Source organism: Myotis nattereri (genome assembly GCF_964212035.1).
Source record: "Myotis nattereri genome assembly, chromosome: 13".
NCBI lineage: Eukaryota > Metazoa > Chordata > Mammalia > Chiroptera > Vespertilionidae > Myotis > Myotis nattereri.
Genome location: NC_138088.1, coordinates 2415539 through 2429032, shown reverse-complemented (window position 1 = coordinate 2429032; position 13494 = coordinate 2415539). Strand labels below are relative to the sequence as shown.

Sequence of the window (13494 nt, the reverse complement as noted above, 5' to 3'; positions counted from 1 at the left end):
CTGCTTGGCGCTGGCAGCACGCATTCTTGGGCTGGGAGCAGTGCGGCTGCGGCCCACAGGCAGGCAGGATGGAGACGGAGGCCATGGCGCCTGGGAAGGCTGCTGTCTGCAGGACTGTGCTCTGCGTGCCTCTGAGCAGCAGACCGCGCAGTGAGGGGCGCTTCAGTCTCCTTTGCTTAGCAGCGAGGGCATGGCGAGCCCCGGTCTCCTCACTCAGGGCTTGGTTTATGGTGCCCAGCCTTCCTCCGGTCACTGACGGTGTCCCTGCATGCCCGGGGCCAGACCCCTCATGGTCTCGGTCCCTTTCCATTTGTCCCCCTTAGCGTGTGCGTGGATGGGATGGAGTGACTTCAGGGATTGCGTGGACCTGTGTGCAGGAAGGAAGGCTGCCTGCGCTGCCAGGTCCGGGGATGGATGGCTGACGCCCTTGGCTTCTCTAATGCCAGAGCTGCTCTTCTCTCCTTCTCCAAAGTCCTCGTGTCTGTTCTTTTTATGTGTGGACTCAGTGCCTGCTGTTTTCTTTTTCTTTTCTCTTTCCTTTTTTTAGGGAAAGGGGAGAGTGAAAGGAGGGAAACTTTTAGAGGCAGGTCAGTTGTGTAAAGGAGACGCCCCCCCCCCCCCCATGCTGGGCAGCATCTAGGGCAGTGCCAGAGGGGGAGGTCTGCGGCTTTTGTGTTCCACAGATGGGCAAGGTGCCTCCAGTGCCCAGGCCCACAGGGAGAGGAAGGTCAGATTTGGTGCCTATGGACTGGGTGATGTCTTAGCTTGTATAACAGGGTTAAAGAAGACATTTTAATCACTTTGTCCTAAGACTCATCACTGATCCCACTCAGGTTTGTAATAATCCTTTATATATATAGACTGATTTCAGAGAGGAAGTGAGAGGGAGAGAGAGAGAGAGAAAGAGAGAGAGAGAGAGAGAGAGAGAGAGAGAGAGAGAGAGAGAGAGAGAAACATTGATGATGAGAGAGAAACATTGATTGGCTGCCTCCTGCATGCTCCACACTGGGAGTCGGGCCTGAAACCTTGAACCCTGACCTTGCCCTGACCTTAAACCCTGCCCTCCTGATTCATAGGTCGACACTCAACCACTGAGCCATGCCAGACGGGCTCCTGCCCACCTGTGGGCACATCACATTTCACGTGTATAGAGAACAGCAGTGACAGTGTACCCATCTCCACCCCTTTCATTTATAGGCGTTTCTGTCTTTCTGAGTGGTCTTTATAATTACTATCTGTTGCACAAATCCCCATGTAACGTGTGAACCATAATTTATTAGATTATTTCCTAAATTAAATGTTGAAACTGTTCCCATGCTTACTTATAGGCAACATTGGATTTAGAACAATTGTTCCGTCTTTAAGATACAGAGATGCCCATGCCTTACGTTTCCGGTTAAAGGCGCAGTTGCCAGGGTAGAGATGGTGAGCAGCTCAGATAGTCACGCTGTGTTTGCCACCTCATCTGCCGACAGATTGTGCCACCTGCGATGCCCAGTGTCATGGAGGACCTCGCCCACATTATCAAATCCTCACTAACCCTGGGCACTATCAATGTTAAAAACACGTGTGGAGGCAGCAAATTGCATTTCTAGGCTATGTTACCTTTCAGACCTCCACTGCAAATGGACCTGCAAATGCTTTTCCTAGCTCCTGGAGGAACCGGGGCTCCACTCCCAGGACCCAGAGCTGGCCTGGAGCGCTCCTGCTTTCTTTGCCCTCCTGGGCTTGTGTAGAGCCCCAGGTGTGAGGGCTGAAGGCCACCTGGGCTTGTGTAGAGCCCCAGGTGTGAGGGCTGAAGGCCACCTGGGCTTGTGTAGAGCCCCAGGTGTGAGGGCTGAAGGCCACCTGGGCTTGTGGAGAGCCCCAGGTGTGAGGGCTGAAGGCCACCTGGGCTTGTGGAGAGCCCCAGGTGTGAGGGCTGAAGGCCACCTGGGCTTGTGGAGAGCCCCAGGTGTGAGGGCTGAAGGCCACCTGGGCTTGTGTAGAGCTGCAGGTGTGAGGGGTGAAGGGCACCTGGGCTTGTGGAGAGCTCCAGGTGTGGAAGGGCTGGCTGGTTCCCAGGCCTTGATCCAGCCTTACTTTCCACCAGCTGCACTCAAACATACTGAGGCACACGCAGACATGTGCTGAGTCCCTAATTAGAAATGAGGAATACATTGAATATTGTAAATGAGCAAGCCTGGTAAAGGCCATCTAACCCACTAAGGAGGTGAAATACAGTATTTTGTTGTTGTTGTTGTAATGCAGAACACAAATCTATGAGGTCACTTTGTCCTTTAGGCATCAGGGTATCTACATCAACGATATATTTGTGAATAGTCAGCACTCCCCATTCATTCCCCCAGCCACCTGGGAAGCAGGGGAGGAACGGGACTGAGAGGCCCAAGGAAGAATGAGCTGGAATGAACAGGAAGTGGCCAAATAGCCAACTCTAATGGTCTGTTGTGTCGCTTGGCCCAGGCGCCCAGCTCCTGGGTGGGGGCTGGATTCACCCTTCTCGCCCTGGAGGAACAGCTGATGGAGCACAATTGAGAAGGGAGTAAAGTTTGTCTTCCCAAGAGACGGGAAAACCCGCAGCAAAAAGGAGCAGTTACTAAAGTAGGACAGGAAACCGTCTCAAAGTGGACAGGCCTCCAACGTGGAGCTGGGGGAGGTGGGGGAGGGCAGGAACGCCTTCCCAGGGGAGGAGAGGGTGGATGGGCTGGGCCCACAGGGAGGAAGCTGGACCTCTGAGCAAAGTGGGGTAAATGCTCCTACTCAGGAAAGAAGGAGGAGGAGGAGCTATAGGGCGGAGCCCGAGGAAAGGCTCAGCTCCTTGGAGGCATACGGTCCATTTGCTGTCCTTCCACATGGAGAAACCAGAGCTAGTGGGTAGCAGCATCGAGTAAGAAGGTGGGCACATGATTACCAGGGACACGTGAGGAATGGTTCTGATCCGACAAGGAGGAGCTGCATCTTGGAAGTTGGGGTGTCCTGCTCATTCTGCATGGGGCAAGACGGGGTCCCTGGTGGGGCACAGTCATGATGGGCGGACTGTGTGGGCTTCTCAGAGTCTGGGATGTCCAAGAACAGTCCGCGCTAAGGAGCCTCTGGCGCATGCAGGCCTGTGGCCCAGCGGGGAGAGTGGGAGCTTTGCAGAATGCCCAGGTGGCCTTCATGGCTTCCAGAAGGTTGCCATTGGAACTCGTGAACCTGAGACACCCAGGAGGTCCCGGTGCTGCACTGTCCTCTGCAGGGAGCCGAGAGAGGAGCCAGGAAGCCGGAGGGCGCTGAGGAAGGCGGGAGGGAGGCTGGGGAGACAGTGTTCCATGGGAGTCAGGGCCCCTGACTCAGCCCGAGTGCAGGCTGCGGCCCAGCGGCCCCTCGGGTCCCTGCTCTGCCGGTGCCGGCAGCTCTGGGTCAGCCTGTGCCTCTGGAAGCAGACGTAAGAGATACCCTAGGACAGTGGTCTGCAAACTGAGGCTCGGCAAACCGTGGCTCACGAGCCACACGCGGCTCTTTGGCCCCTTGAGTGTGGCTCTTCCACAAAATACCGGCTCTTCCACAAAATACCGGCTGCTGTGCATGGGCCACAAAGTTTCAATCGCACTGTACATGCGCGTCCGCATGTGGTATTTTGTGGAAGAGCCACACTCAAGGGTCCAAAGAGCCACGTGTGGCTCGCGAGCCGCAGTTGCCGACCACGGCCCTAGGAAACTGAGTCCCTGCTTACAAGTGAGGAGGCGGAGGTCCGAGCCCACAGCAGCCAGAGAGGAAGGCTGCCCACCTGCTGGCGGCAGGGCTTGCAGCTGGGACATGGCTGAGCGGGCAGGACTATAAATGCACTCCCTTCAGGGGACTGGGCTCACCTGTCACGTAGCCCAAACCGGAGCCGCCCTGCCTGGGCCCGGAGGAGAGGGGGTGCCATCCACAGGGCCGGGCCGCTGCCGTCCGCGTGTGTCCACCGGCTGGCCCAGCGCCTTTCCTTTTCCTTTGTGGAATTACCTGAAAGGTAGACGGAAACATAATCTTAATTCTTCCTTCAGCAAGACATGCCCTTTTGAAATCACACAAATAACTGTCTGATTGTCATGGTGAATTGCACATGTGGATGAAAAATGCCTCCCTCAGGCTAAAGCCAGATATCAGGCCATAAGTCAACATTTTGCTGAAAAACTTCATTGCTAAGAGGCGGACAATGTGTCTTTCCTTGAGAAAACGCGTTTGCCAGCAGGAAAGAATTTCACAGACTGCTACCTCCCACGGGGAGGGGAGAGATGAGGTGACTTTGCAAAGTGCTTTAGGGACTTCTGGAATTGGCGTGGCCGGGAGTGAGGGTCTGACTTCCTGGAATTGCTTCCCGAGGTGAAGCTCTGGGTGGTACGGGCTTGTCATTTCTTAGAGGACTGTTGGGCAGCATCGTGCGCGCTGGGCACAGCCTGTTCCGGGAGTGCCACATGCTGTCCACACCCCCCGATGGGAAGCTGCTGGTGAGAAAATGAGCCATGCTGGCCCAGGCACTCCAGGCCCCAAAAGGAGTCCAGTCTCGACCAGCTTCATGGAGGCAGCGGTGATTCCCTTCGGAGAGTCTCAGTGGACAAAGACTCAAGGAGGGAGACAGGGACACGCTGACAGCGCGATGAAGCTGCCGCTTGCCACCGGGCCTTCCTGCGGTGTATCGGCCTCCCCACCAGCCCGGCCTGCGTCTCCCAGCTCCCGCGGGAGGCGCGGGGAGAGGGCAGAGAGCAAGCACATGCTCTCCGTGGGAATAAACCAGACTTGGCTGCACTGAGAACACCCTGCTCTGTTTTAAAAGTTGGCCAAGGGACAGTGTCGACTGCCTCTCCTTCCAAAATGCAAAGCAGCTCACACTTCTTCCGTGCGCCGGCCTCCGGCACAGGCAGAGCTCTGGCTCTGGGAGCGCGTGCGAGGGAGGCGGACGGCGGGGCATGTGTGTGACGTGGCTTCTCTTGTGTGGGCAGTGAAAGGCCAGTGGCAGAAACCCAGGCAGACACCCTAACAGCAGGACCCCATCCTCCATGGTTCCTCCCCATGTTGTGTCGTAAATCAGCGAGTGAGATACAAGACACCTTAATGAGCCAATTAATTAGGAATCGTTCATTACGCGCAGCCCAGAGGGAGGTGTTTCTTCCAGATCTCTGATGAAGACACAGAGGAAGTGTTTTGTATTTATACCTTTCGAGCTTCTTTGTCTGCAGGTTTTACAAAGGGCTCTGTGTGAGTTATTGATACAGACAGTTTGCAGTCTTGGACACATAAAGAACAAACATTTGGCATAAGAATACGGGAATTATTATCAGTATTAGTCCATTACGTTAGATGGCTAGCTTGCAAGGTCAGACAGTTAAGTTTTTATCTTTTTCTATTATTCAAGCTAAAACAGTTATTTTATAGAATACGAGACCTATAAAATAGGTCTAAAAATGACAGAGTTTACAGAGCAAGGGCTATCTCACAGTAGCAGAGAATTTCAAACAGCAGTTTTATACAAGATGGAGGTTACTGTGCTTCACCCATCACAAGTGTCTGACTTAGATGGTGAGTCACAGCCCCTGGGAGCGCTGAGCCTGGGGCATCTCCCCTGTCCACCCAGCAGGGCTCAGCCAGCTTCCATGGATAAATAGTAAATGGAAGCTTCTATGCTCCCCCTAGATCTCTGGTGGGAAAAATCTCAGTTCCCTGGGGCCAGGGCAAGCCAGTGCTGAGGGTAGGTCTGTGCCCTGAGGTGTGGGCACGGAGCCTGCAGAGGCGGCATCACCCCATCTGTCCGACCCCAGCCAGCCGTGGAGTCGTGGGGTCGGCGTGGTGTGGCGGACCTGCGGCCAGAGCACCAGGAGAGTGCACGGTGCTGGCTGGCAGGGGGGCGATCTCGGAGGCCCCTCAAGTCCCACCATCGAGGAGCCTCGCTGCCTGAAGGGATACAGCAGGCTGGCCTGGCTGACTGCGCGGTCTTCTCTTTCAGGCAAAGAAGGGGAACTACGCCTTCCTGTGGGACGTGGCGGTGGTGGAGTACGCGGCCCTGACCGACGACGACTGCGCGGTGACTGTGGTCAGCAACAGCGTCAGCAGCAAGGGCTACGGCATCGCCCTGCAGCACGGCAGCCCCTACCGGGACCTCTTCTCCCAGAGGTGGGCACCTCGTCAGGCAGCCCGGGGCCTGGGGTTGGAGGTGACCTGCTCCAGGCGATGAGAGTCAGCGCACACTTGTCTATTCACCCCCTCTCCTTGGTGCCGACCTGTGCACTGCTTGCTCCCCCCATCCCAGCGGGCTCCGGGCCGGGCCGGGCTCCAGGAGAGGGGGTGCTGTTCTCGCTGGCAGCCGTGTGGGAGGGCGGGGCCAGCAGCAGGGACCACAGAGGACACCCCGGAGCAGGAGACCGGGGGCCTCCCAGAGGAGAGGCCTTGCAGCCTGAAGGATGAGTAGGAGTTACCCAGTCATTTAAATTAAATGAATAAGTAATTGGGTCTGGCAAGGGCCCAACAATTACTTCTTAAGATAAATGCAAAGTAGGAAGAGTCACCGTGGACACGAAGCAGAGGGCTGGTCAGAGGAGCGCAGGCTCCGTGGTGCTGTGCCTGTGGACTGGGCAGACGCTGCTGCTTCCCGTCGCCCAGATCAGCACCCTGGTCCTCGCCACCAGCGAAGGGTGGGGAGGAGGCGCCGAGGGCTGTGTGGAAGCAGCGGGTCCAGCCTGCGCTGGCCCAGACTTCCAGGGTGGTTTGCTGGCACGAGTGCACCCCGTGACCCTGACGTCTGGCTCCTGGGCGTGACGGTTTCTAGAGGCTCTGTCTGCACACCTGGCCAGTCTCCTGGAGGACAACCTTCTCTCGTCATCCCCGGGTTCCGCCACAGGAGCGTACCGCGGTCCTTGGCCAGGGGCTGGCCTTCCTGGGGGTGGAAGTGGAGAAGCTCAGGGGCTTTGCCAGTGGCCAGCCTGTTCACAGGAGCTCTTGTCCCCAGGATGTCTCAGCCAGAAGCCCACCACTCACACCTGTCAGTGAGGTGTCATCCTGGTGGGTGAAGGGGGCAGAACTGGAGCCCAGAGAGGCGTCCAGAAGGGCTGGCTGTGCCCAAACCCAAAATGTGGCTGAAGTGCCGAGGGAAAAGGCCCACCTGGTGGACAGGCGTGGGGTCAGCCCCTGTGGCCCGATTGGTGCCCTCATTCCAGCACCGAGGGTCACCCATGAGGAGGGCAAGTGTCGTTAGAGATCATCAGAGCAGCACCCTGAGGCCCTCAGGGGAGCAGACACCGGGCTCACCCACCGAGGCTCACCTGCCGCTCCCTGGGAGTTGGAAGAGAGCAGCAGCCTCCCTGCCCCAGGGCTGGCCCATGCTGCGTTGGATCTCAGGCTCTTCCCTTCCTTCTCCTGCCTCCTGGGTTTGGACTGGGGTCTTCTCATCACAGGCAGGTGAGCCCCATCTGGAAAGGCTGAGGAGGGCCTCTGACTCCCCCATCAGAGACTCGTGTGCAAAACTGGAAAAAGGGGTGGAACTAATGAAGTGAGATGAGGCTTGGGGTTTACTGTAGCTTTTCATGAAGCAGACACCCTATGCCTCCCTTTGCTCCCGGAGCAGAGAGAAATGACAAGGGGGGAGGAGGAGGAGGAGGAGGGGGAGGAGGGGGAGGGGGAGGGGGAGGAGGAGGGGGAGGGGGAGGGGGAGGAGGAGGAGGAGGAGAGGGAGGAGGGGGAGGAGGAGGAGGAGGAGGAGGAGGAGGAGGGGGAGGAGGAGGAGGAGGAGGAGGAGGAGGGGGAGGAGGAGGGGGAGGAGGGGGAGGAGGAGGAGGAGGAGGAGGGGGAGGAGGGGGAGAGGGAGGAGGGGGAGGAGGAGGAGGAGGGGGAGAGGGAGGAGGGGGAGGAGGAGGAGGAGGAGGAGGAGGAGGAGGAGGAGAGGGAGGGGGAGGAGGGGGAGGAGGGGGAGGGGGGGAGGAGGGGGAGGAGGGGGAGGAGGAGAGGGAGGAGGGGGAGGGGGAGGGGGAGGAGGGGGAGGAGGAGGAGGAGGGGGAGGAGGGGGAGGAGGGGGAGGGGGAGGGGGAGGGGGAGGGGGAGGGGGAGGGGGAGGAGGGGGAGGGGGGGAGGGGGAGGGGGAGGAGGAGGGGGAGGGGGAGGAGGGGGAGGAGGGGGAGGAGGGGGAGGAGGAGGAGGAGGAAGGGGGAGGAGGGGGAGGGGGAGGGGGAGGGGGAGGGGGAGGGGGAGGGGGAGGGGGGGGAGGGGGAGGAGGGGGAGGGGGAGGAGGGGGAGGAGGGGGAGGGGGGGGGGGGGAGGGGGAGGAGGGGGAGGAGGAGGAGGGGAGGAGGGGGAGGAGGGGGAGGAGGAGGAAGGGGAGGAGGAGGAAGGGGAGGAGGAGGGGGAGGAGGAGGAGGGGAGGAGGAGGGGGAGGGAGGAGGGGGAGGAGGAGGGGAGGAGGAGGTGGTGCTCAATTGCCCAGATTAGGCATGAAGACAGAATGGCTTCTCTCCAGGTGCACAACCCACTGGTGTTCCTGAGGTTTGCCCAGTTGGTTTTCTGAGACAGGAAGCCCAGGGCATTCCACAGACCATCAACCTGTGGGCACCTCTCCCCAGCAAATGGTCAAGGGGAGCCTGCTCGCCTGCTGGCCTGCTGGGCCCCAACTGCCCCCGCCCCCACCCTTGCCAGCATGCTTGTGCCAAACTGCCCCTCCCGCTGGCCTGATCACGCCCAACTGCCCCTCACTGCCAGCCTGCTTGCCCCAACTGGCCTCCCCTGCTGCCCCCCCCAGCTACCCACCAGGTAGCTTATGTGCCCCCAACAGAGCTCAAGGAGGCACAGGGTCCTGGCAGGAGGAGCCCAGGGCCTTGTGCACACCCTGCCAGAGGTCTCCTGGAAGCCTGCTGGGGTCACCCTCCCTGCACTGGAGGAGAGAGCCAGACCCGTGGTCCCTTGTCATCGCATCCTGGGATTGTTCAGTGGAGTCAGGGCAACGGGGTCTCAAAGGAGGTCGGAGGGGGACCTGAGGGTACCCCACCCAGAGGAGGTGGTGGGGAGGGGGTGCTCACCCCATAACTAAGGAGGATTCAGAAGGAAGGCGGTGTGTTTTGTGGTGGAGCAGGACCCAGTCGGGATGGGTCCCCGAGAAGCAGGCTGCCCTGGGCTGGGCCTGCGCTTTCCCCCTGCACTTGCTGGCCCCGGGCTCTACACAGTGTCTCCCAGCAGAGGCCCGTGGGCTGCTCCCGACCCGGGGTCACCAGGAGCAAAACTGGCCAGTCCAGTGTCCTTTGTTCTGGCGAGAAAGGACTTGTCACTCTGCTCCCCTCGAAGGCCTTGTGCTCTGAGTAGGTGCGAGTCCCGGGGCTGTGCTGGCTCCTGAGCTTCTTGTCGTCTGTACTGCAGCCCCCTGGGCCGGGTGCACCCTCCTGCCGGGCGACGGGTGCTGCGTGCGGGTGCTCAGACCTCCGGGTGACTGACGGTGCTGCTGGCTCCGGAAGGGCCTGCGTGTGTGCAGACCGTGGCTGTCCCCGGCCAGGCGGCCTGGAGAGCGAGGGGCAGGTCCCCAGAGCCCTCCGTGCCCTTCACAGCCAAAAAGGTGTCCTGCGAACAGCAGGCCTCTGTCTGCTCTGGAGTCACGGCCCCCCCCACCCCGTCCCGGGCTAACATTTCCTCTGTTTGCGCCTCTTGCTCTGCAAAGCGCGGGGCCCACAGCCACAGCCGAGGTGCGAGGTGCGGCGGGCTGGGAGCAGGCGCTCGGAGTGGGCGTTCAGTACACGCTCGCCGCTCAGGGCGCTTACGGGGCCTGCAGCAGCGGCTCCGCTCCTGGCTGGAGGAAGGCGCCTGCCATTCTCTGTCTGGAAAATAGGAGGACCGCTTGGCAGAGGCTGCTCCGCTGGCTTCCTGGGAGCAGTGGGGGTCACCATGGGGGCGTTCAGCCAGCCTCGTTCCAGGAGTCGGGCTGTGCCTGTGACTTGCTTATCTTTCCTCTGTTGCTGATATATTTGCATTTTCTTTTTGATTTGTTTGTTATGTGTTTTATTTGATGTTTTTTTGTAAATTGCCTTGCATTCACCCTGGAATAATATTGGGCATAAAAAATGCAAACAGTTACAAGGAGCCAAAAGGAAACACATCAGCAAAACTAGGCAGCCGGCCTGCTATTGCAGCGTGAGTAGGAGAGTGGGGCTCGGTCAGCATCCCCCCTGAGCCAGACCCCCAAGAGCGCAGGTGACCTGCATGCAGCAGCCTGGGGCCCAGGAGACCAGGGCCTCTCGGGCCAGCATGACTCGGCCCTGAAGAGGAGCTTGGCCACTTTCTAACTGCAGCTGTGGCAGGTCATCTAGATCAGAGCCCAGGTCTCAGCAGTGGAACCAGTGTGGGAAGAACCACTAGAACGTACCGCAAGGACTGGCATGTGGACTGGTCAGCGCCCACGGCCTTTCAGCGCGGCAGCCTCTGTCAGTGCTGGGCTGCACACCTGCCCCGCCCGAGGCCCTGCCTTCTCCTTCTGGAATGCGAAGGCTGCCAGCCATCACGGGGCTTGGCAAGAGAGCTCATCTCTCTGTGCCTCAATGGAAGTAACCATCTCAGAGGGTTGACAGGAGAATTAAACACGATTGATGAAGCACTCAGAACTTTTCTTCTTTTTTAAAATATTTTGTATTGATTTTAGAGTGAGAGGAAGGGAGAGGTAGCGAGAGAGAAACATCCATGAGAGAAACACTGACCGGCTGCCTCTTGCATGCCTCCTCCTGGGGATGGAGCCCGGGCCTGGCATGTGCCCGACCTGGCCTGGAATCTAACCATGACCTCTGGGTGCACAGGACGATGCTCAACAAGCTGAGCCACACCAGCTGGGCAGAACCTTCTTAACACATAGGATGTGCTGGATGCATGTGATTAATCATCCTTCAGGGTTCCAGCTCCCTGTCACCTCCTTGCTGAGGGTTCCTAACGCTCCCGTTCAGGCCACCGTCCCGAAGCCCCACTCGCAGCATCTGCCTCCATCCCATCGTGTTGGGCACAGCTTCTGACTCCACTCTGACTGCTCTACTTGTTTGTGTGTGTGTATGTGTTTGTGTGTGTATGTGTGTGTGTGTGTCTCAGAAGCTCAGCATGGAGAACATCATACTTGGCACAGTGAATGAGTGAGTGATTTGGCTAATCTTATGGGAGCAACTTAGGATACAGTGATTGAAGCTCGAAAGAAATCTTGTTGTGAGCATGACCCCTCAGTCCGCAGCTGAGTGTGTGGCTCACCCCTTCTGCATTGCCAGCTCCCGCTCCTCACGCCCAGGGCCCACCTGAGGCTCGGTGTGCTTTCCCTCGGACCTCATCCTTGGGAGGTGGGACGGGTGGGGTGGGGAGTGGAGAGGGTCTGGAGGCTTTTGAGGAGGAGAGGGACAAAGCCAGACCTGTGTTTTGGGAAGTGCACACACAGTGAGGAGCAGATGGGCGGGAAAGGCAGGGGCCAGAGCGGCTGATGACGCACCCTGTGTGGTGGGGCTGCTGAGGGCAGAGGGTCAGGACCTGTGGCTCATGTGCATGTATCCTGTCTTGCAGAATCTTGGAGCTGCAAGACACCGGGGACCTGGACGTGCTGAAGCAGAAGTGGTGGCCGCGCACAGGCCGCTGCGACCTCACCAGCCACGCCGGCGCCCAGGCCGACGGCAGGGCCCTCAAGCTGCACAGCTTCGCCGGCGTCTTCTGCATCCTGGCTGTCGGCCTCCTCCTCGCCTGCCTGGTGGCCGCCCTGGAGCTGTGGTGGACCAGCAACCGGTGCCGCCAGGAGACCCCCAAGGAGGTCCGTGCGGGCCCTGCCAAGGCTGGGAGTCCTGGGTGGCGGCGGGCACTTTTGGTCCAGGCTCCTGCCATAGACAGCGGTGCACATGGGGGAGGACGGTGTCTTTGTTTCATTTTGATTTTAAAGCCAGAGACCACATGTAGGGGGTGTTTTCATGTCCAACAAAGTGCCAAGGCAGCAGCCATGGCCGCTGACTTTTCCTGAAGAGCGGGCACAGCCTGAACCACGCAGGAGGGCACACCCTGCCGCCCGTGCCCATCTGCAGGGCCCAGCCTGGTTCTCCTGGGCTTCTCACCCAACCCAGTGGAGGGGGCTGGCCCTGCCCCTACCCCCCTTCCTTCCTCCCTCCTGGCCTGCGGAGCCTGGCCCGCCCTCCTGCAGGCACACCCAGCCCTGGGAGCCCCGCAGCCCCCAGCTGCCCCTTCCTGCCCTCACCAGCCTCAAGCTGGCTCTGCCTTCACACTTCCTTCTCCTGGGTTTTTGCTCTTCTTCAAGCTCTTTTTTGTGTGTGAAGTTTTCATTAAGGTCCCCTGGAGACAACTTCTCTAAGGGAGGGTGGTGAGGAGTGGGGCTTGGTAAGGCTACACGGCCATCACAGGCCGTCGCTGCGGCCATATACACCCAGCTGCTTCTGGAGCCACCGTCCCTCTTCCAGTTCAGGTGGAGACACGCAGGTCTGAATTTCAAACAAGACGCAGTAGAGGAACCAGCACCAAGACCAAAGGGGCAGCACAGCCATGGCTCCGCCGCCCGGAGAAGCAGGACGGCCACACCCGGGCATTAGGCTGTGCGGCTGGCAGCTGGTGGTGAGGGGCTCCTCCCCGCGGGCCTGTGCGCGCAGAGCGTCAGGGCCAGCGGCGTGTCTTGGAGCCGCTCCTGTAGGGCTGGGCGGACAGGGCCTCGTGGATCCACTCCCCATGGCTTGTTCTTTAAAACCGAAGCCCAAAGCCCATTTCCTTTGTGCAAATTCCCCTCAGGTCAGGGGAAGGGAGAGACTCCACAGGAGGGTGCGTCGCACAGGCAGGGAGGTGCCGCCCTGGGACCCCGAGCAGGCTCAGCCTCAGAATGTTCCTGGGGAGCCAGGTTCAGCGAGAGTCATTCTTCTGGACTGGAAGCCCTGTCTGCTCAGGTCGCGTCCCTTCACACCCTAGTCTAGTGTTTAGCGACAGTCTCAGCCTGGACAGCCAGAATGCAGGGCTGTGAGGGTGAGTGTGTGTGAGAGCGTGTGTGAGTGTGTGTGTGAGAGGGTATGTGTGAATGTGTGTGACTGTATAAGTGTGTGAGTGACTGTATATGAGTGTGGGGGTGTGAGTGTGAATGTGTGTGAGAGTGTGTGTGTGAGAGAGTATGTGTGAATGTGTGTGTGACTGTATAAGTGTGTGAGTGACTGTATACGAGTGTGAAAGTGTGAGTGTGAATGTGTGTGAGAGTGTTTGTGTGAGTGTGTATATGTGAGTGTGTGTGACTATATATAAGTGTGTGTGAGTGACTATATGAGTGTGAGAGTATTAGTGTGTGTGAGTGTGCGTGTGATTGTATATAAGTGTGTGTGTGAGTGTATGAGTGTGATTGTGAGAGTGTGAGTGTGAATGTGAGAGTGTGTGTTAGTGTGAGTGTGTGAGTATGTGTGAGTGTGTGTGACTGTATATAAGTGTGTGTGAGTGAGTGACTGAGTGTGAGGGTGTGTGTGTGAGTGGCTGTATATGAGTGTGAGGGTGTGTGTGACTGCATATGAGTGT

General features: G+C 58.8%; 1 protein-coding gene across 1 annotated transcript in view; it reads left to right on the top strand.

Moving 5' to 3' along the window:
- GRID1 (glutamate ionotropic receptor delta type subunit 1) overlaps positions 1–13494 on the top strand; it is a 589948-nt gene that overhangs the window by 568277 nt on the left and 8177 nt on the right. Inside the window, exons 14-15 of the mRNA XM_081105443.1 lie at positions 5966–6132; positions 11515–11755. Of these exons, the coding sequence (XP_080961569.1) occupies positions 5966–6132; positions 11515–11755 (408 nt within the window). The remainder of the gene's footprint in view (positions 1–5965; positions 6133–11514; positions 11756–13494) is intronic.